The following is a 20,965-nucleotide window of genomic DNA, read 5'->3' as shown; positions in this document are numbered from 1 at the left end:
CCCCTTGGCCTCTCAAAGTGCTGGGATTACAGGTGTGAGCCAACGTGCCTGGCCGCTGTGAGGATTTTGAGGTGAGGGATTTAAAAAATCTTAGGACACAAACCATTGATGCTGCTTTCTGTTTTGAGACAGGGTCTTGCTCTGTCACCCAGGCTAGCGTGCAGTGGGGAGATCATGGCTCACTGCAGCCTCAGCCTTCCGGGTTCAGGTGATTCTCTCATTTCAGCCTCCTGAGTAGCTGGGACTACAGGCCAGCACCACCATGCCCAGCTAATTTTTAAGTTTTTTTGTAGCGATGGAGTCTCCCTATGCTGCCCAGGCTGGTCTCGAGCTCCTGAGTACAAGCAATCTGCCCATCTTGGCCTCCCAAAATGCTAGGATGACAGGTGTGAGCCACCACACCCGACCCATTGAGGCTTTCTACTGAAGAGTCGAGGGGTCTTTCAGGTAGATCTCGTGACGAAGAATCAAACGGTTTGCCTGGGGAAAGAGTTCCAGAAAAGTCAAGTGATGGTCAGGAAGTCAGTGGAGCCACGTGCTGGTTCCCCCTCCCTGCTATAGCAAATAACCACAGACTTAATGGCTGAAAACAACACAGCTTCATTCTCTGTGTTGGTCTGTCATCCAGGCGCGAGTGCAGTGGGGAAGTCTGCTCTGGCAGGTGAAGCCTGAAGTGGACCTCACAGAGTTAAAATCAAAGTGTGTGCAGGGCTACGTTCTGTCTGGAGGCTTGGGGAGAGTTCATTTCGTCCCCTTTTCCAGTTTTTTTTTTTGAGACGGAGTCTCACTCTGTCGCCAGGCTGCAGTGCAGTGGCGTAATCTCAGCTCACTGCAACCTCTGCCTCCCAGGTTCAAGCGATTCTCTTGCCTCATCCTCCTGAGTAGCTGGGACTACAGGTGCCTGCCACCATACTTGGCTAATTTTTGTATTTTTAGTAGAGATGGGGTTTCATCATGTTGGCCAGGATGGTCTTGATCTCTTGACCTCATGATCCACCCACCTGGACCCTCAAAGTGCTTGGATTACAGGCGTGGGTCACCGAGCCCTGCCCCCTTTTCCAGTTTCTAGAGGCCACTGGTATTTCTTGGGCCATGATGTCCTTCATTTTCAAGGTCTGCAGGGTAGTGTCTCTCCTGTCTGACTCCTGCACTGTCTTTTCATCTCCTCTCTTAATTCTGCGTCTGTTTTTATATATTTTCTCTAATTCTACTGCCTCCCTCTTGGAAGGGCCCCTCTGATTATACTGGGCTCACCCAGATAAAGTAGGATCATCTCTCCCATCTCAAGATCCTTACTAAATCCCATCTGAAAAGTCCCTTTTGCCACAGAAAGTCACAGTCGCGGGTTCTAGGGATTGGGACGTGGATGTTGATGGGGATGGAGGGAGTTCTTCAGCCTGCCACAGATGGCAAAATCACGTCCTTGCAGATGTTGCTGCAGCTCCAGTGTCCAGGCTGAGTGAGGGGCGTGTGGCGTGGTTCTCATGCCCACCACCTACCCTAACCCTGCTGGAGGTGAGCAGGAAGCAGCGATACTCACCATGTGCGGAGGTCCCGCCAGGTGCCCGGCCTTGTCACTCCCCTAGAAGACAGGCACCACCACATGCTCCCATACTACAGATAAGGAAGCAGCTTTGAAACAGATCTGAAAGTGATGATTTGCCAGGGAGGAGGGGTCCAGAGCCAGGGGCTGGGTCTGGGACACACCAGGGCTCTCTGCTTCTTGGAGCTCCAGGGACTGCTTTTGTTTCTTTTCACAGAAGAGGGCCCTGCTGTGGCTGGCCGTCGTGGGGCGGGGCGTTAGCCGTGCTGGCTGCAAAAGGCTCTCCGCCCACTTTGCTTTTCCCGAAGGCTGCTCCTCCGTCGTCGAGCTGATCACACCCACAGTTGAGCTGCGCTGGCCAGAGATGCCTGCCCACAGCCTGGCAATGAGCAGCCCGACCCTCCCGGCCTTCCTGCTTTGCAGCACACTGCTGGTCATCAAGATGTATGTGGTGGCCATCATCACAGGCCAAGTGAGGCTGCGGAAGAAGGTACGTGCCGCCCTGGGGGCCCCGGCCCTGGTCGTCCTTGCTTTCCTCGATGCCCTGCCAGGAAACCCCTGGGATTGGAATCATGGCCAAGGTGTGTGCAGGGCTTGGAGCTGGGCCCATCTTCTAGCCCCCTGGGTGCCTCCCTGCCAGCCCCGTGGGTCAGCAAGTCCTGCACCTTCTCTCTGGCTCAAGAGCACGTACTTACTTGCCGGGCCACCAGGCTGAGTTCTTGGCATGGGGAGAGCCGGCGAGTGTCTCTGAGAGAAGCAGGTCCTGGAGGGTGGAGTGTGGGAGCATGACAGCACAAAGCCTGGTGGCTTCCCGGCACGGGAGATCTGATATCTGGGTGGAGTGGGAACCGGCAAAACCGGAGTCCAAGCAACATTTAAGTGGAAATTCCCAACTCCCGGCAGATGTCACTGACAAGCCCACTGCAGCCTCCCAAGGCCAGCTCTCAGCCGGGCACCGTCGGGGTGTTCAGGGAGGAATTTCCCCACTAATCTGAGCCCCTGAACCAAAACAACAATAAGGAGTCCCAGAGCTGGACCCGGCCCCTTCTTTAAAAAAAAAAGTTCCAGCGACGTCTGCCGCACTGGATGGTGAGTCTGAAAAGTCATAGGCTGAGCTCGTTGGCTGTCCTGGTGGCAGAACGCAGAAAGGGCCCGGGCACCTGTTGCTTCCTCCTGGGTATTTTAATAGAGCAATGATTTCCTGGAACTGCCTCTGGCTTCCGCTGCGTCCAGTTCAAAGGCAAGAGGAGGCTGGCTCTGGCACCCCATGCGGGTGGATCCTGGGGAGTGAGGATCTTGGCTGAGAGCCAGGCTCAGGCCCTGCTGCAGGTACAGGCAGGATTAAAGGCAGGGCAGCTGCCCAAGTGATAGGACGCCCGGAGGCCACGGCACTGATGGCTTCTGAATTCTCCCTGCCTTGGCTGGTCCTGGGATGTGGGATCTGGGCATCAAGCAGAACAGCTGCATTCACTCACTGAATCCTTCCTAGAGGATGAATGTGGCCGGAGCTGAGCACGAGATCCTCACCACAGCCCTGGGGAGCAGGGGAGGCACCACGGTCATCTTGTCTTCTAGGTGAGGAACCTGGGCTCAGAGAGGAGACATCGCTTGTGAAGGTCACACAGCTGAGTTTGAACTCTAGTGTCCAGCTTTGGAGCCCACATCCTGTCTTGGAGGCTGGGGTTCCTTTTTTTTTGTTTGTTTTTTTTTGAGACAGAGTCACTCTGTTATCCAGGCTGGAGTGCCGTAGTGGGATCTTGGCTCACTGCAACCTCCGCCTCCCAGGTGTAAGTAATTCTCCTGCCTCAGCCTCTCAAGTAGCTGGGATTACAGGTGTGCACCACCACGCCCAGCTAAGTTTTGTATTTTTAGTAAGAGACAGGGTTTCACCATATTGGCCAGGCTGGTCTCAAACTCCTGACCTTGTGATACGCCCACCTTGGCCTCCCAAAGTGCTGGGATTACAGGCTTGAGTCACTGTGCCAGGCCCCTTTAAAAAAAAATACATATATATATGTGTGTGTGTGTGTGTATATATATATATATGTATATGTGTGTGTATACATATATGTATGTGTGTGTATATGTGTATATATGTGTGTGTATATATGTGTGTGTGTGTATATATATGTATGTGTGTGTATATATGTGTGTGTATATGTGTGTATACATATGTGTGTGTATATATGTATGTGTGCGTGTGTATATATATGTGTATGTATGTGTGTGTATATATGTATGTGTGCGTGTGTATATATATGTGTGTGTGTGTATGTGTGTGTGTATATATGTATGTGTGTGTGTGTATGTGTGTGTATACATATGTGTGTGTGTATATATGTATGTGTGCGTGTGTATATATATATGTGTGTGTGTGTGTGTGTATATATGTATGTGTGTATGTGTGTGTGTATATATATTTACTTTAGAGACTGGGTCTTGCTCTGTTTCCCAGGCTGTAGTGCAGTCGTGCCATCATAGCTAACTGTAGCCTTAACTTCTCGGGCTCAGGTAATCTTCCCACTTTAGCCTCCCAGGTAGCTGGGACTATAGGTGTGTGTCACCATGCCCGGCTAATTTTTTATTTTTATTTTTGGTAGAGGTGGGGTTTTGCCAGGTTGTCCAGGCTGGTCTCAAACTCCTGGGCTCAAGTGATCCTCCCATTTTGGCCTCTCGGAGGGCTGGCATTACAGGTGTGAGCCACTGCACCCAGCCACAATTTCCGTTGTTTTTGAGATGAAGTCTCGCTCCTGTTGCGTAGGCTGGAGTGCAATGGCAAAATCTCAGCTCGCTGCAACTTACAGCTCTCGGGTTCAAGCCATTCTCCTTCCTTAGCCTCCCGAGTAGCTAGGATTACAGGCGCGTGCCACCACACCAGGCTAATTTTTGTATTTTTAGTAGATAGAGGGTTTTGCCATGTTAGCCAAGCTGGTCTCGAACTTCTGACCTCAGGTGATCCACCCGCCTTGGCATCCCAAAGTGCTAGGATTACAGGCGTGAATTGCTGCACCTGGCCGATGATTTCCTTTTAACATGAATTCAGGGAGGGCAGGAGGCAAGCCTGTCCCAGCGCTCTCCTGCCTGATTGTCAGGGACACCACAGAAGGAAACCCCCACTCCTTGGGCTGACCCTGAGATGTTCCTCATGACAACGTGGTCCCCTCTTATCTCTGTTCTGGGTGCTCAGTGTCATCCTGGAAGGACTTGGAAGAGATGACAGTCGCAGGCCCTGGCTTCTCCGCCCACCAGCCTGGGGACCTGGGCAAGTCTGGGAGCTCAGTGTCCTCATCTATAAATGGGGTCATGACAGGAGTGCCAGGAGAATGCAACGCCTCACCAGTGTTTCTTCTTAAGACTTTTAAGTGCCGGGCACGGTGGCTCACACCTGTAATCCCATCACTTTGGGAGGCCGAGGTGGGTGGATCATGAGGTCAGGAGTACAAGACCAGCCTGGCCAATGTGGTGAAACCTGATCTCTACTAAAAATACCAAAATTAGCTGGGCATGGTGGTGCCTTCCTGTGATCCCAGCTAGCTGGGAGGCTGAGGCAGGAGAATTGCTTGAACCTGGACCTAAGAGGTGGAGATTGCAGTGAGCGGAGATTGCACCACTGCACTCCAGCCTGGGCTACAGAGCGAGACTCTGTCTCAAAAAAAAAAGACTTCCAGGCCAGTTGAGGTGGCTCACACCTGTAATCCTAGCACTTTGGGAAGCCAAGGCAGCTAGATCACTAAGTCAGGAGCCCAAGACCAGCCTGGCCAAGATGGTGGAACCCCATCTCTACTAAAAACACAAAAAATTAGCTGGGTGTGGTAATGGGCAACTGTGATTACAGCTACTCGGGAGGCAGAGGCAGAGAATTGCTTGAACTTGTAGGTGGAGGTTGCAGTGAACCAAGATTGTGCCACTGCACTCCAGCCTGGGCAAAAGAGGGAGACTCCATCTCAAAAAAAAAAAAGACTTAGAAGTAACTGAAATTAACATGGGCACAGCAGCCTCAGGTCACTTTCAAGGCAGTGCAATCAAAGGCTTGCCTCCAGCTAAGGTGGCACCTCAGCCTCTGACCCTGGGGGCCTCCTGGTCTGCGCTGCAGCTGGCTTTGGCCTGGCTGACTGGTACTCAAGTTCTATCTGCAGAGGGACAAACCCCATGGGCAGTAGACTCCTAAAACAGTTATTTTGTGATGGTCATTTCAGTGTGGAGCTGAAGCAGGAGCGGCTGCAAGAAACAGACCTCTCCAGCATCGAACTGGGAAGGAAGGGGTGCTTTATTTGGCCGGGAGCAAGGTGGCATAGCTGCCTAACAGCCAAGCTAGTCTATCAAAGGAAACCTCTGCCTTATACAGGCTCACGACTCTAGACATTACATGTGAAAGGGCCTTGGGTTTACAGTTTTAGAAAGTACATGTGAGGGGGTCCTGATCCTTGAAGTACCCGTGGGGGTTTGACGAGATTGAATGGGAGCAATAGAGGGCGTTTCTCCGTATCTCCCCCACCCTTCAGGCCGCCTGAGATTTTAATGATCTTTAACCTCCAGGCCACTGACCTCATGCTTGCTATGTCTCAACTTTTACTTTCTCCTTTGAGACAAGAGATGGGAAAGAGGGGTTTCTGTCCTCAGAGCAAGTCCTCAGAAGCCTACTATTTGAGTTAGGCAGTCAACCCTGGCTTGTGTCTTCTTTTTGAAATAAAGACTTTGTTTTAACTGGGCCTTAGGATGGCCCTATTCCATGTTCTGGTAAAGGCAAAAATGCAGGCCAGGAGCCAGACTTCCAACAAGGGAAAGAGTGGATCCTACACACTGCAGACAAAAAGCCCCTTTTTTTTTAGATGGAAGCTCGCTCTTGTTGCCCAGGCTGGAGTGCAGTAGCGAGATCTCCGCCCACCCAAACCTCTGCCTCCCGGGTTCAAGTGATTCTCTTGCCTCAGCCTCCCAAGTAGCTGGGATTATAGGCGTGTGCCACCACACCTGGCTAATTTTGTATTTTTAGTAGAGACGGGGTTTCTCCATGGTCTTGAACTCCCGACCTCAGGTGATCCACCTGCCTCAGCCTCCCAAAGTGCTGGGAGTACAGGCCACTGTGCCCGGCCGTGTTGAGGCCTTTTGAAAGGTATCACAGATCCACGGAAGAGGCCATGGGCGTTGGTGATTCACTGATTTAAGGGCCAGCAGAGAGGAATTTTGGGTGTGAAGGTTCCAATCTCGCAAATCTGAAATGCATTCTCCTCTGGGGTAGGGCAGGGAAGGCCCACCAGGGAGTACAAACCAGCCCTTGGGGGACAGTCATGAGTCAGAAGCACAGCATTTGCCATCAGCTGAGAAATTTAGAAAAGCTGCTGCTGAAATTCAGGACCTACTCTGAGGTTGGTGGGGTCTGGCTTTGCCTGGTCGCCAGCAGGGAACATTGGAACAGGAGCCATGGACCGCCAATGATCTCAGTGTGACCTTAAGTCTCTGCTTTTCAGTAAAAGGGACAATTCACTGAGCACCTCCTTGTGCTGGGCGTCGTCCTGAAGCAGGAGCAGCCTTGGGAAACGGACTTTTTGAACACCGAACTGGGAAGAAAGGGGTGATTTATTTGGCCGGGAGCAAGGTGGCATAGCTGCCTAACAGCCGCTCATCTAACAAAGGAAATCTCTGCCTTTATAAAGGCTCACAACTCTAGATATTACACGGGAAAGTGTCTTGGGTATACGGCTCTAGGATTTATATGTGAAAGGGTCTTGGGCCCTGGAGTAGGGTGGGGTACAGTGATTTAGGTGGCGGTTTGATTGTGTTTAAGTTAAAACAATGCCTTCCAGAAAGATTCCTCCACACCAAGCCTGCGATCTATAGGAGGGTGATGAAAGGTGGCACCTGGTCTGCCAGCCTTTACTTCCCCTATTGAAATGCAATGTGGAAGTCAAGGGGGAGGTGGCCTTAAATGCTTAAGGGCGATTAAGGGTCTCCTTCCTCACTCCTACTGTTTTCTCCAGGTCTCCCTCTCCCTCGTCACATGGCACATAAGCTGTGATTTATCCTGAGTTTAGAGTTCAGGATCCTGTGGTTGATCAGTGTGGAGCTGGGTTTTCAGCCCGGGGCTCTCAAGACTCTCTCATGGCTTTTAGTGCAAAGTCCAAATTCCTAAGGTGCCTCCAGGACCCCTGATGATCCCTGTACCTTCATCTTGGGCCCCTGTCCCTTGCCCTCTGTCCTCCAGCGTGCCTGTTTTCTGTTCTTCACATATGCCCTGCTTCTTCCAGCCCCAGGGCCTTTGCACATGCTGTCCCTTCTGCCTTGAATGTTGTTGCTCCAGCCCTTCCTTCATCTGGTTAATGTCAATACATCTTTCAAGTCTTAGATTATTTGTTTTATTTTTTTTTGAGACAGAGTCTGGTTCTGTTGGCCCAGGCTGGAGTGCAGCCTTGAGATCATGACTCACTGCGGCCTCAACCTCCTGGGCTCAAGCGATCCTCCTGCCTTAGCCCCCACCCAAGTAGCTGGGACCACAGGTGTGCACTACCACACACAGCTAATTTTTTGTCGAGATAGGGTTTCATCATATTGCCCAGGCTGGCTTGAACTTCTGAGCTCAAGTGATCCACCTGCCTTGGCCTCTGAAAGTGCTGGGATTACAGGCATGAGCCACCGTACCTGGCTTGTTTTAGAGATGGGGTCCTACTATGTTGCCCAGGTTGGTCTCAAACTCCTGGGCTCAAGAGATCCTCCTACCTTGGCTTCCCAAAGTTCTGTGATTATGGGCATGAGCCACCACACCTGGCTTTAGAGGTGATAGTCTTGCTATGCTGCCCAGGCTGGTCTTGAACTCCTGGGCTCAAGCAATTCTCCTGCCTTGGCCTCCCAAAGTGCTGGGATTACTGGTGTGAGCCATCTCACCCAGCCCTAAGCCTCAGCTTTCATGTCACTGCCTCAGAGAAGCCTTCTCAGACCCTCAGACTGGGTCAGGTCCCATGTAAACATTCTCAAGGCCAGCCCTGTCTTTTCCTTACCAGGTGAGACCCCCTGGCCTTCCCTGGTTCATAGGCAACTCCCCCATCAGACTGTGAGCTTCATAAAAGCAGGGATAGGGGAGCCTTTTCACAGTGAGCTTCCAGCCCCTGGCTCAGGATAGGAGTCGTAGATGGTGGTTGGATGGGCGTGTGTGTAACTGCACCTCAGTCCTGCCGCTGTGAACTCTGGCCATGGACAAAACACAGCTCCAGGTGACCGGGCCATTCATCTTGTAGCAGGAGCGGCCACGGGAAATGGATCTCTCGGACACCGAATACAGGAAGAAGAAGTTTATTCTGCCGGGAGCAAGGTGGCATAGTTGCCTAACAGCCAAGCTCGCCTAACAAAGCAAGGTTCCTTCTTTATATAGGCTTATACTTTAGATGTTACACATGGAAGAATCTTAGGTTTATAGCTTAATATATGAAAAGGGTCTCGGTTTACAGTCTCAGGAATTACATATGAAAGGGTTTCAGTTTACAGTCTCAGGAATTACATATGAAAAGGGCTTCGGTTTACAGTCTTAGGAATGAAAAGGGGAGGTTTACAGTCTTAGGAAAAAGGGGAGGTTGATCTGAGATGCCTGGTTCTTCCTCTTCAGTCTCATGAGGAGTGACTCTCAATTGGTGTATTTCAGGCCTTTGCCAACCCCGAGGACGCCCTGAGACATGGAGGCCTCCAGTATTGCCGGAGTGACCCCGACGTGGAGCGCTGCCTCAGGCAAGTACTTCGGGCCCCCGGCCTGGCCACACCTCAACTTGGCCTGCCCTTCCAGACTTTCTTCTGCACACAGGGTTGGGGGTTGGAGGATTCCCAGGGGCTGAGGTTTTCTGTGTCCCTGATCTGCTCTGTTTTACTTTATTCAGTGATTTAATTTCTAATAAACTTTATAAGATGTGGTCATGACTCACAATTACAAAGTGAGAAAGGTATCTTCAGTGACAATTCAGGCTCCCTCCTACCTCTGACCTCAAGGCACTACCCGGTTCTACCGTCCAGGGGCAAACCTTCCTGCCAGGGGCCATGCGTTTTCCCACAGAGACTCTACATTTACAAACATGTGTGCTGCGCTTTTCCTGCTCTGCCCTGTAGACTCACCCTTTATCCACTGGTCTGTACTGTGCTTTTTAAAAAATTATTATTAATATGACAACAGAGATTGTTCTATGTCAGCTCACAGGAGCTGCATTCACTGTATTGGTGCTCCAGCATTTATGCTGCACTCTGTTGAATGTATGGCCTGTAACTTCTCTAACCAATTCCCCTCCTATGGGCATTTGGGGTCTTTCTGTGTTATGAACAGAAGACCTCGAAACCTCTTTTTTTTTTTCCTTTTTTCTTTTTGAGACAGAGTCTTGCTCTGTTGCCAGGCTGGAGTGCAATGGCTCACTGCAATCTCTGCCTCCCGGGTTCAAGCGATTCTCCTGCCTCAGCCTCCCGAGTAGCTGGGACTACAGGCACGTGCCACCACCCCTTCCTAACGTGTGTATTTTTAGTAGATATGGGTTATACCATGTTGGCCAGACTGGTCTCAAACTCCTGACCTCAGGTGATCCATCCACCTCGGCCTTCCAGAGCGCTGGGATTACAGGCTTGAACCACTGCTCCTGGTCTTAACACCTCTTTCATTTGTCTTTGTGGTTGTGTGTGAGCAAAACCACAGGGTGTAACAAAATAATAAAATGTATATATATGCACACACACACATATATATATTTAATTAATTAACTGATTATTATTTTTTCTTATGCTTGCCTACAGAAAAATAATTTATTTATTGTTTGAGATGGGGTTTCACCATGTTGGCCAGGATGGTCTCCATCTCTTGACCTCGTGATCCACCTGCCTTGGCCTCCCAAAGTGCTGGGATTACAGGCGTGAGCCACCGCGCCCGGCCACCACTCACAGTTCTAGTCACGGTTCATGCTTGCTTCTCTCTCCTCTTTGTTTTCTGTATCTCAATATTTTTCATAAATTAGGCATGCATTAGGTACATCCAATTTGGAGTTCTGATTTTCTTTTAACATTATTTCACGAGCACTTTCCGTGTTGGTAAATGTGACTCAAAAAATGGTTTTTGGCCAGGTGCGGTGGCAAATGCCTGTAATCCCAGACTTTGCGAGTCTGAGTTGGGTGGATCACTGAGGTCAGCAGTTCGAGACCAGCCTGAACAACATGGCAAAACCCCGTCTCTACTAAAAATACAAAATTTAGCCAGGCATGTGGCACACGCCTGCAGTCCCAGCTACTTGGGAGGCTGTGGCAGGAGAATCGCTTGAACCCGGGAGGTGGAGGTTGCAGTGAGCCCAGATCACACCACTGTACTGCAGCGTGGGGGATACAGTGAGACTCCATCTCAAAAAAAAAAAAAAATTTTCTTAAACTGGCTTTGTAAAAAAAAAAAATCCCATCAGAGACTAAATGTTACTTTCACATAATCACAGTCAATATTAAAATTTTTTAGCAGTTTCTGCTCTGCCATTTTTCACCAGTGAACTGAAGAGTGAGGCAGCGGCACTCCAGGGGTCGGGGGTCATCAGAGGAGCTTGAAGGGGAAGTGGGGAGGATGGGGAGCTGGACGGGCTGAGGCAGAAGACAAACCGTTTCACGGGTCTCAACACATTCCCCTGCATCACAGGCGGAAATGGGTGGAGCACTGTCATTTAAATAATACAAATGTCTTTCACTTGAAAGAAAGTCTGTGGGTTTTTTTCTTATGTTTTTATTGGCCATTGACAATAATATGCACACTTGTGGTTTTTAAAAAAATTACAGACATGTGTCATGTAGGAAGTGAAATGCCTTGCGATTTCACCCTTTCAGACCCTTCATATGAGATCTGTCTGTCCTTTAATGAGCGCCTATGTCCAAGACACTGTGCTAAGCACTAGATGTACTTGCATGAACTAAAGTCCTCTCCATACATGACTCCCATTGGTGACTCTTGTTCCTGCTTGTCTCATCTCTTGGAGAAGGACAGGATGAGCTGTCCAGGCAGCAAGGAGCCAGGACGGTGGGTCACCCGGGGCCAGCTCACAGCAGTCACCAACAAGGATGCGTTTTGGCTCGTCCAGACTGCAGAGGTTTTCTGTAGCCAAGCTTTCATGTGGCATAGGAGCGGTCAAGCGGCCTTACAGACCCTTGGTTTATTTTTACTGGCTGAAACCAGGCCAGGGAGAGACAATAGACCCGGGCAGTGCCAAGATATTTCCAACCAACCAATCATCCTTTTTCTTTTTTGGGACAGAGTTTCGCTCTCGTTGCCCAGGCTGGAGTGCAATGGCACGATCTCGGCTCACTGCAACTTCCTCCTCCCGGGTTTGAGCGATTCTCCTGCCTCAGCCTCCCAAGTAGCTGGGATTACAGGCGCCTGCCACCACGCCCAGCTAAATTTTGTATTTTTAGTAGAGACAGGGTTTCACCATCTTGGCCAGACTGGTCTTGAACTCCTGACCTCAGGTGCTCCACCTGCCTCGACCTTCCAAAGTGCTGGGATTACAGGTGTGAACCACTGCACCCAGCCCAAAATAACCCATCATCTGTAGTACTGGGGCTTAAATGGTTGAAATTCAACTCAGCACTTTCTGAGTGCCTTTTATCTAATAATACTTTATAGCCATTTGGTGCGGATTTATTGGAGGCCGGCAGTACCCTCGGCCCATGCCAGATCTGGGGAGTGCCTGGGTCCCCTGGGCTCCTCATCTGCCACCTGATTTCACAGAACATCACGGAAACTCGAGAGTGCAGAACTTAGAGAATTCTGTATCCCATGTCTGCTACCGGAGAACTGGCTGGAACCCGAATGAGAGACCACCTGGAAGCAAAAGTGGGTTAAATATTAGACCAGGGTTTATGGTGTGATTCGAGTCACCTTCTGTCAAACAGGAAAGCACTCAAGACTGGGTTCTTGGGCATAAATCTGCCTTGCAGGTTAGCACATGCTGGAGTCCAAATGTGAGCCCAGCTCTGGGAGAAGCGGGGGACCAGCCGCCTTTTCAGGGTCCCTCTCCAGAGTTCCTGGCACTGCGCGTTTTGGCCAAAATCTGAGGTTGTGTGTATGGAATGATATGGAGAGGGTTATCTTGTGGTCCCAAGGAAGGGAGGCAGACACGTGACCTAAGCTGGAGTATCTCTGTTAGGAATGTATAGACTTAAACTGAGTGAACTGGTTTGTCAGGAATTTAGGCCCCAAAATGTCAGCCCTAGAAGTCCCTTGGATGTCTTCCAGCATATTCACTTGTACACAGTGAACTGCAGGCCCAGAGAGTGAGAGAGATTTGCCTGAGGCCACGGGGCTAATTAGCACCACATCAGAACGGGAGGTTTCCAACCTAACACTCACTTCCCACCGCACCATGAAGTGCTTAAAAAAATTTTTTTTTGAGATGGAGTTTTGCTCTTGTTGCTCAGGCTGGAGTGCAATGGTGCGATCTTGGCTCACTGCAACCTCCACCTCCCGGGTTCGAGCAATTCTCTAGCCTCAGCCTCCTAAGGAGCTGGGATTACAGGTGCGCGCCACCACGCCTGGCTAATTTGTGTATTTTAGTTTCACCATGTTGGTCAGGCTGGCCTCGAACTCCTGACCTCAGGTGATCCACCTGCCGCAGCCTGCCAAAGTATTGGGATTACAGGCATGAGCCACTGCACCTGGCCTTTTTTATTTATTTGTTTATTTTTGAGACAGGATCTTGCTCTGTCGCCCAGGCTGGAGTGCAGTGGTGGAATCCCGGCTCACTGATGCCGTGACCCCGGCTCAAATGATCTCCTCACCTCAGTCTCCTGAGTAGCCGGGACCACAGGCACGTGCCACCATGACTGGCTAATTTTTAAATGTTTATTATAGAGATGAGATTTTGCTCTGTTGCTCAGGCTGATTCCAAACTCCAGGGCTCAAGTAATCCTTCCATCTCAGCCTGGGATTACAGGTGTGCACCATTACACGCAGCCCCAGAAAGTACTTTTTATTCATTTGGCCTGGGCATCCGAGGGCAGTCAGGAAGTCTGGCAGAGCCAAGAGGGTAAAGAGAGCTTTAGCGATGGTGTCCAGGACAGGGCTCGTGATGACAATGGAGGAGATGGTGGCTCAATTAAAATCTCCCTACTCAGCCGAGCATGGTGGCTCACGCCTGTAATCCCTGCACTTTGGGAGGCTGAGGTGGGCAGATCACTTGAGGTCAGGAGTTTGAGACCAGCCTGGCCAACATGGCAAAAACTCATCTCTACTAAAAATACAAAAATTAGCCGGATGTGATGGCGATTGCCGGTAATCCCAGCTCCTCGGGAGGCTGAGGGAGGAGAATCACTTGAACCTGGGAGGCGGAGGTTGCAGTGAGCCGAGACAGCACCATTGCACTTCAGCCTGGGCAACAAGAGCGAAACTCCATCTCTTGAACCCAGGAGGTGGAGGTTGCAGTGAGCTGAGATTGTACCGTTGTACTCTTGCCTGGGTGACAGAGATTCTGTCTCCAAAAAAAACCAAAAACGATTTCCCTATTCAGTGTCCAGGAGTGTTGTAAGCGCTTTCCAGGGATCCACTCACTTGGCACTCTGAGAACGCTGGCACTCTTGGTCCTGCTCCTGACGCTGTCCCTCTCCGAGAAGGCGATGTCACTGTCTTGTATACTTGCCTTTGAAAAGAAGCAAGCACTGCATTGTGTCAACCTTGAGACACATTCAAGGAAATTGCCACTGTGGATGCTGGCAGGGCGCCGGGGAGAGAAGAGGAGACCGTTCGGAGCAGCTAGCGGCTGTCCCCGTCCTGGACGTCTGGGGGTCACTGTCCTCACCACTGTAACCTATGCAGTAAAATGCAGCTGGTGTGGAAGAGTCTGTAGGGTGAGGCAGGCCTGATGCTGCAGCAGACGCTACAAGTCCGGTCTAGTAGGAATCTGCTTTGGGTGGCTTTTACCTTAAAAAAAGTGGTTATTATTTGAATGATGCATTTCACCCAAGCATGTCTGTGGTACGTGCCTGCCTCCATGTCTCTCGGTTTGGAGCCTGGAGGTGGGAGGAGGAGCTTCCTTCCATCATTCCCGGTGTCTCCATTGCTCCCTGTCCCTGGCACCCCTGCGGCCTTGGAGGGGCCCCACTGTGGTTTGAGACAGACCAGACGAGGGAGGGAGGGCTGGGCCAGCCCCAGGGGCTCAGAGTCAGAGCTCCTGACCACCTCTCCTCCCACACTGGTGACCTCTGAGTCGCTGCCCAATGGCTGGAAATAGAAGGGGGAGCTCAGTCCCCACTACACGGTATCTGCGAGGCCTGCTCCTCTGCAGCTGGCGGAAGACATGCCCCGCAGAGCGGGACCCACGTCTGCCACGGACTTCCCCACTGCTTGTTCCTCCTTACCACCCTGTGTTCCCCAACGTTTTCCTTCACCCACTCTTCAGGGTTTGGCTGTGTCTGTGAACTGTGTGTCCTATGATTCTCTTAATAGCTTCCTAAACACTGACATCCTCTTAAAATATCAACACTTACTTTAAGGTATAGCTGGGGGAATGGGTTGCATACGCTATTTGTGCTTTTCCTGAAACTTTCAAGTAAACATTACAAAATTTCTCATCCAGGTGGCACTCTCTTGTGAATCACTGTGACAGGCAGACCTCATTTTGGGACATAATCAAAAATGGGTTTTCCAAAGGCGTCCCTCTAATCAGCATGTAGGGGGATGTGGGTACCCACAGCTTCAGTTCCAGAGGATGGAGTGATTTTTTTTTTTAGACAGAGACTCACTCACTCTCTTGCTCAGGCTAGAGTACAGTGGCATGGTCTTGACTCACTGCAACTTCCACCTCCTGGGTTCAAGTGATTCCCTGCCTCAGCCTCCCGAATAGCTGGGATTACAAGCACACGCTACCACGTCCGGCTAATTTTTTTTCTGTACTTTTAAGTAGAGATGGGGTTTAGCCATGTTGGTTAGCTTGGTCTCAAACTCCTGGCCTCAAGTGATCTATCCGCCTTGGCCTCCCAAAGTGATGGGATTATAGGCGTGAGCCACCATACCTGGCCAAGGATAGGGTGATTTTGGAGGAACACTTAAGTGTTTTTCCTCATGAGTCCTGGTAAGGGACTTACTTGACTGAGAGGTGGCCCCAGCCTTTGGTTTCTCCTTCTCTTTTTGTTTTTTTGAGAGGGAGTTTCTCTTTCTTTTCTTTTCTTTTTTTTTTTTTTAATTTGAAACGAAGTCTCACTTTGTCACCCAGGCTGGAGTGCAGTGGCACGATCTTGGCTCACTGAAACTCCACCTCCCGTGTTCAAGCGATTCTCCTGCCTCAGCCTCCCAAGTAGCTGGGAATACAGGTGCATGCCACCACACCCTGCCATTTTTTTTTTTTTTTTTTAAAGTAGAGATGGGATTTCACCATGTTGGCCAGGCTGGTCTCAAACTCCTGACCTTATGATCCACCTGCCACGGCCTCCTAAAGTGCTGGGATTACAGGCATGAGTCACCACACCCCACACCTGGCCCAGAGGGAGTTTCACTCTTGTTGCCCAGGCTGGAGTGCAATGGTATGATCTCGACTCACCACAACCTCCACCTCTCAGGTTCAAGCAGTTCTCCTGCCTCAGCCTCCTAAGTAGCTAGGACTACAGGCATGCACGACCACACCCAGCTAATTTTGTATTTTTAGTAGAGACAGGGTTTTTTTATGTTGGCCAGGCTGGTCTTGAACCCTTAATCTCAGGTGATCCATTCAGCTTGGCTTTCCAAAGTGCTGGGATTACAGGCGTGAGCCACCATACCCAGCCCCTCCCTCTCTTTTCTTCCCTGAGGGCAGTACTGCAGGATCTACCCAGAGCCAGCCTCTCTCTGATGTAGGCAGCCATGGTGTTCCCTACCCCTGGGTGACCTGGCCTGCCCTGCCCTGTGTGACCTGTCCTGCCACAGACTTGCTTTTCTTGTTTCTGGGTTGCAAGGTCAGGATCTGACAGAAAAGGAGAAGAGAGGTTCGTGTCAGTCTTAGGATACGGGGACCCTTATGCCAGGTGCTGTGCCCTGAGTTTGGCCTGAGAAAGACCGAGGCCCTGCTGGGTTTACAGGAGTTTTGTAGACTCGGATTGAATTACTCCTCCGCTCTCATTCTGCCTCTCTCTCTCGTGCACTGCATTGCAGCCATGGGCTCACTTACCTGCACGTTGAACATGCTGTGCTTGCTCCGACCTCAGGACCTTTGCATGCACCAGTCTTCCTCCCTGGAAAGCATTTTCCCTGCCCATCCCCGCCCCAGGCACACTGCAGAGCCCCCTACAGTGCTGGGTGAACAAGCACTCCAGGCCCCCTCTCTGCCCACTCTGTGCCCTGCCCACTTTCTTCTGGTCAGGCCCGCACACGGTTGCCCTGGTCCAAGACTTGTCTTACCAGTGGGAAGGAAGAGGAGAACCGAGCAGTGGGTCCCCACATGGGTGCTGCTAGTCTGGGCCTGACCGGAGGACAGGTGAAATGTTATTGGTGAAATGCATTTCAGCAGGAAGGCCTGGAGAACCTGCTTCTGTTCCTGCACCTCACACTTGGGGCCTGTCCCTGGGGGAGGCCATGCCCTGGGCACCGAGTTCCTGTTTATTTGCACTTCCCATGTGGCAATCGATGGCTTTAGTTGCTCATTCAGTCTCTAATTTATGGGACTCAACCTCCCCACCTGTCATAAAGGAAGCCAACCATTAGTGGGAGTCATAGAAAATGTGAAGCAACTCTCAGCAGAAGTGGGTGTTTTCCTGTGGGTCATTTATTTATGGTGGGGTTAGACAGAGCCCTACCCCCCACACCCGCCACACATACGCACATGCTTGGTTACTTTCAACAAAGAAAGAGGCAGGACAGCACGTCTAAAACGAAGAGCTTCACCAGGGGCTGGCCGGCAGGTGGCTCCAGTGAGTGGAAGCGGATCTTGTGATGACTCCCTGAAAAGGACGGGTGGAACTTACATTTAGGGGCAGGAAACGGCCCAGCATTCGTGTCAGACGCCTGCTCTTGGGCTCTAGCTTCTACTCAGGAGGGGCCCAGGAACCTGCATTCAGAAGGAGGGTGAGGCCCGGCACCGTGGCTCACGCCTGTAACCCCAGCACTTTGGGAGGCCAAGGCAGGCAGATCACCTGAGGTGGAGAGTTCGAGACCAGCCTCACCAACATGGAGAGGTGAATACTAATTAGCCGGGTGTAGTGGCACATGCTTGTAATTTCGGCTATTTGGAAGGCTGAGGCAGGAGAATTGCTTGAACCTGGGAGGTGGAGGCTGCAGTGAGCCGAGATCACTCCATTTGCACTCCAGCCTGGGCAACAAAAATGAAATTCCGTCTCAAAAAAAAAAAAAAAAAAAAAAGGAGGGTGACCTCAGGCCTGACTCAGAGAAGCCCTGCCCTGGCGGTAAAGGGCACAAAGTCGAGTCAGAACTTGGTTCAAGTCCCAGCTCCTCCACTCACTGCTCTGTAAAGCACTTAGCACCTCTGAGCCCCACTTTTCCTACCTGGTGTCCAAGGACTAGAGAGGAAGATGGAGGGGAGAGTGCGGCAGGAGTGGGGTCCTGGCAAGCCAGGGTAAGGGCCGTGGTGAGAGCATCGGAGGCCAGCAGCTCTCTGTGACTCCCGGCCCATGCCGGGGCCTCTGTCTCAGCTGCTTACAAGCATAAGCCTGGAGCTGCTCTTCTGGACGCTGGGGTCAGCATCTCCTTGACCTGGTGATGAATGGATTTGAGAGTCTGGGATGCTTGAAGTGACCCCCAGTGGGTCAAGGCCTTGTTAGGGCAGAGTGCTCAGCTTCCACGACACTCTCAGAAGGGCCCATGTCCCCAAAGCTAACGCCTAGCTAACCACACCCCTGTTGTCTCCCCAGGGCCCACCGGAACGACATGGAGACCATCTACCCCTTCCTTTTCCTGGGCTTCGTCTACACCTTTCTGGGTCCTAACCCTTTTGTCGCCTGGATGCACTTCCTGGTCTTCCTCCTGGGCCGCGTGGTGCACACTGTGGCCTACCTGGGAAAGCTTCGGGCACCCATCCGCTCCGTGACCTACACCCTGGCCCAGCTCCCCTGTGCCTCCATGGCTCTGCAGATCCTCTGGGAAGCGGCCCACCACCTGTGACCAGCAGCAGACGCCTCCTTGGTCACTAGACCATAGGCCAAGAGCCACCGTGGCTGTACCTGGGGACTTGATGTTCCTTCCAGATTGTGGTGGGCCCTGAGTCCTGGTTTCCTGGCAGCCTGCTGCATGTTGGGGGGGTCTCTGGGCCCAGTGGGCCTGTGTGTGAGTGCGTGCATGTGTGTGTGTGTGTGTGTGTGTGTGTGTGTGTGTGTGTGTGTGTTTCTTAGCCCCTTGGATTCCTGAATGAAGTGGTTGATGGAAACCATTTCAGGACAGATTGTGAAGACTGATAGAAAATCCTTCAGCTAAAATAACAGAGCATCAAAAACATCACTCCCTCACCCTCCCTAAGAGTGAAAAGCGTGAAGAGAGACTCTATTTAAAATTCCCAAATCAAATGATCATCTGAATCCTGGGCTAAGAATGCAGACTTTTCAGACTTACCCCAGAGATTCTGGCCCAGCCAATCTGGATTTTTTTTCCCTCAGGATGGAGTCTTGTTCTTTTGTCCAGGCTGGAGTGAAATGGTGCAATCTTGGTTCACTGCAGCCTGCACCTCCTGGGTTCAAGTGATCCTCCCACCTCAGCCTCCTGAGTAGCTGGGATTACAGGCGGGTGCTACCAAGCCTGGCTAATTTTTGCATTTTTAGTAGAGATGGGGTTTCGCCATGTTGGCCAGGTTGGTCTCAAACTCCTGGCCTCAAGTGATCCACCAGCCTTGGCCTCCCAAAGTGCTGGGATTACAGGTGTGAGCCACCACGCCGGGCCACCATCTGGAGTTTCAAGAGGCTTCCATGTGAGTCTCTGTGATGGCTGGGCCAGGAAGCCCCTGCCAGTTCTCTGTGGAAGCAAGGCTGGGGTCTTGGGGTCCTGCATGGTGGAAGCTGAGTGAGCCAAGGGCAGGGCTGGATCCTCCACCCTCTCTGACGCTTCCCTTGGCGTTGGCCTTGGCCTTGGCTTTGGGTGTCTTTGATAGCTGGAGTCTTCTCTCTGGCTCAGGGGTGCGTGGGAGGGGCCACAGGAAGCTTAGCCATCTCCCAAGGCTTGAGTCCCTCCAAAGTGCTGTGGGTGGAGGACAGGGAGCTTTGGGTGACAAGCCACTCAAAGGAATTTTCTGGTCCCTTCAGTATCTTCAAGGTTTGGAAACTGCAGATGTCCTCTCAATGGAGAATCCGTGTGTGTGTGTGTGTGTGTGTGTGTACATGTGTTGTGTTGTGTGTGTGTGGTTTCTCCTAGATCCCTGAACTCAGATGTGTGGTTTTTGTTCATTAAATGGAAGTGTCTGTCTAGCTTGGCCCAGCACCTCATCTTGGGTTCCTGGTATCTGTCCCCTGCTGCCCGAGCTGGCCTGATGCTCCAGTGTGCTGGGTGTTCTTGCCGGTGACTGCCTTGGGCCAGTCTGGGGCAGACACAAACACCCCTTACTGGGTGTCAATCACACGGCAAGCAGCAGTCTCCTGCCTCCCGGGGGGCGGGTAAGGTGGCATCTGGCGAGGGGAGCCGGGAGCACCCGAATCCTGCCCTGGCCAGGTCGCCCCTCCCTGCAGGGCTGCTCGGCCCGCGGGTGGCCACCATCAGCTCCTTCCGAGGCTCCGGGACCAGCACCCCGAAGGGCAGGGCCAGGCTCCCAAAGCCCCTGTGTGGAGCCCCTGGGCTGCACGGCCTCACTTTCTCTCCCTGCACCCCGAGGCCGGCGCCCTTTGACTGAGGGGACCGCCTGTGCCGCGGGTTCTCGGGCAGCGCCGGGACCCCAGGCCCCGCCTGAGCGCGCCGCGAGGTCCCGGCTCCCGCTCGGGGCTGAGTGGGGAAACACTGCCTCCTGGTGGTAAGGGGGCGCCTCTGTTTTGGGCCGCAGCAGCCAGCGGGAGAGAAACCAGAAGGGCGCGGTCCAGTATTGAGCGCCTACTGTTTGCTAAGCGTTGGGCTAGGCATGCTGGTTGGATTATTTTCACCTGATCCTTAAAACAGGCTGGGTGGGTTGGCTTCCGTCTGTAATTCAAGGCGCTCTGGGAGGCCGAGGTGGGAAGATCTGAGCCTAGGGCAGGTTTGAGACTAGCAGATCCCCTTTCTACAAAAAAAAAAAAAGAATTAGCCTGGTGTAATGGTGTCCGCCTGTGGTCCCGGTTACTCGGGAGGCTGAGGCGGGAGGCTCACTAGAGCCTGGAGGTTGAGGCTGAAATGAGCCGAGATCACACCACTGTACTCCAGCTTGGGCAACAGAGGGAGACCATCTCAAAACAAAACAAAAATTCCCTAAAAATTCACTGAGCTCCTGACAGCAGCCTAGACACACCATTCTGGGTACCCTAAAACAATCTGAGGGGGAGGCATTTCTGCTTTTTAGATGAGGGAGGCGAGGC

At 51.8% G+C, this 20,965-nt stretch overlaps 1 protein-coding gene across 2 annotated transcripts; it reads left to right on the top strand.

Annotated features, from left to right (window-relative positions):
• Positions 1-1,868: 1,868 nt before the first annotated feature.
• On the top strand, positions 1,869-19,894 carry PTGES (prostaglandin E synthase). Of its 2 annotated transcripts, none has more exons than XM_002743374.7 (3): positions 1,869-2,033; positions 9,171-9,253; positions 18,356-19,894. In XM_002743374.7, the coding sequence occupies exons 1-3, from the start codon at positions 1,908-1,910 to the stop codon at positions 18,603-18,605; spliced, it is 459 nt and encodes a 152-aa protein (XP_002743420.1). In that variant the 5' UTR covers positions 1,869-1,907; the 3' UTR covers positions 18,606-19,894. The 2 variants fall into 2 exon arrangements, with proteins under 2 accessions (XP_002743420.1, XP_017832230.1); XM_017976741.4 differs by having other exon boundaries at positions 1,869-2,124.
• Positions 19,895-20,965: the final 1,071 nt, after the last annotated feature.

This window comes from Callithrix jacchus, chromosome 1 (assembly GCF_049354715.1).
Source record: "Callithrix jacchus isolate 240 chromosome 1, calJac240_pri, whole genome shotgun sequence".
NCBI classification, from domain to species: domain Eukaryota; kingdom Metazoa; phylum Chordata; class Mammalia; order Primates; family Cebidae; genus Callithrix; species Callithrix jacchus.
This window is presented reverse-complemented; position numbering and strand designations above follow the sequence as displayed.

Coding starts and splice junctions, on each gene's coding strand:
- PTGES (XM_002743374.7), top strand. CDS start 1,908: ATGCCTGCCCACAGCCTGGCAATGAGCAGCCCGACCCTCCCGGCCTTC. Junction 2,034..9,170: donor AAGTGAGGCTGCGGAAGAAG/GTACGTGCCGCC, acceptor GGTGTATTTCAG/GCCTTTGCCAACCCCGAGGA. Junction 9,254..18,355: donor GACGTGGAGCGCTGCCTCAG/GCAAGTACTTCG, acceptor TTGTCTCCCCAG/GGCCCACCGGAACGACATGG.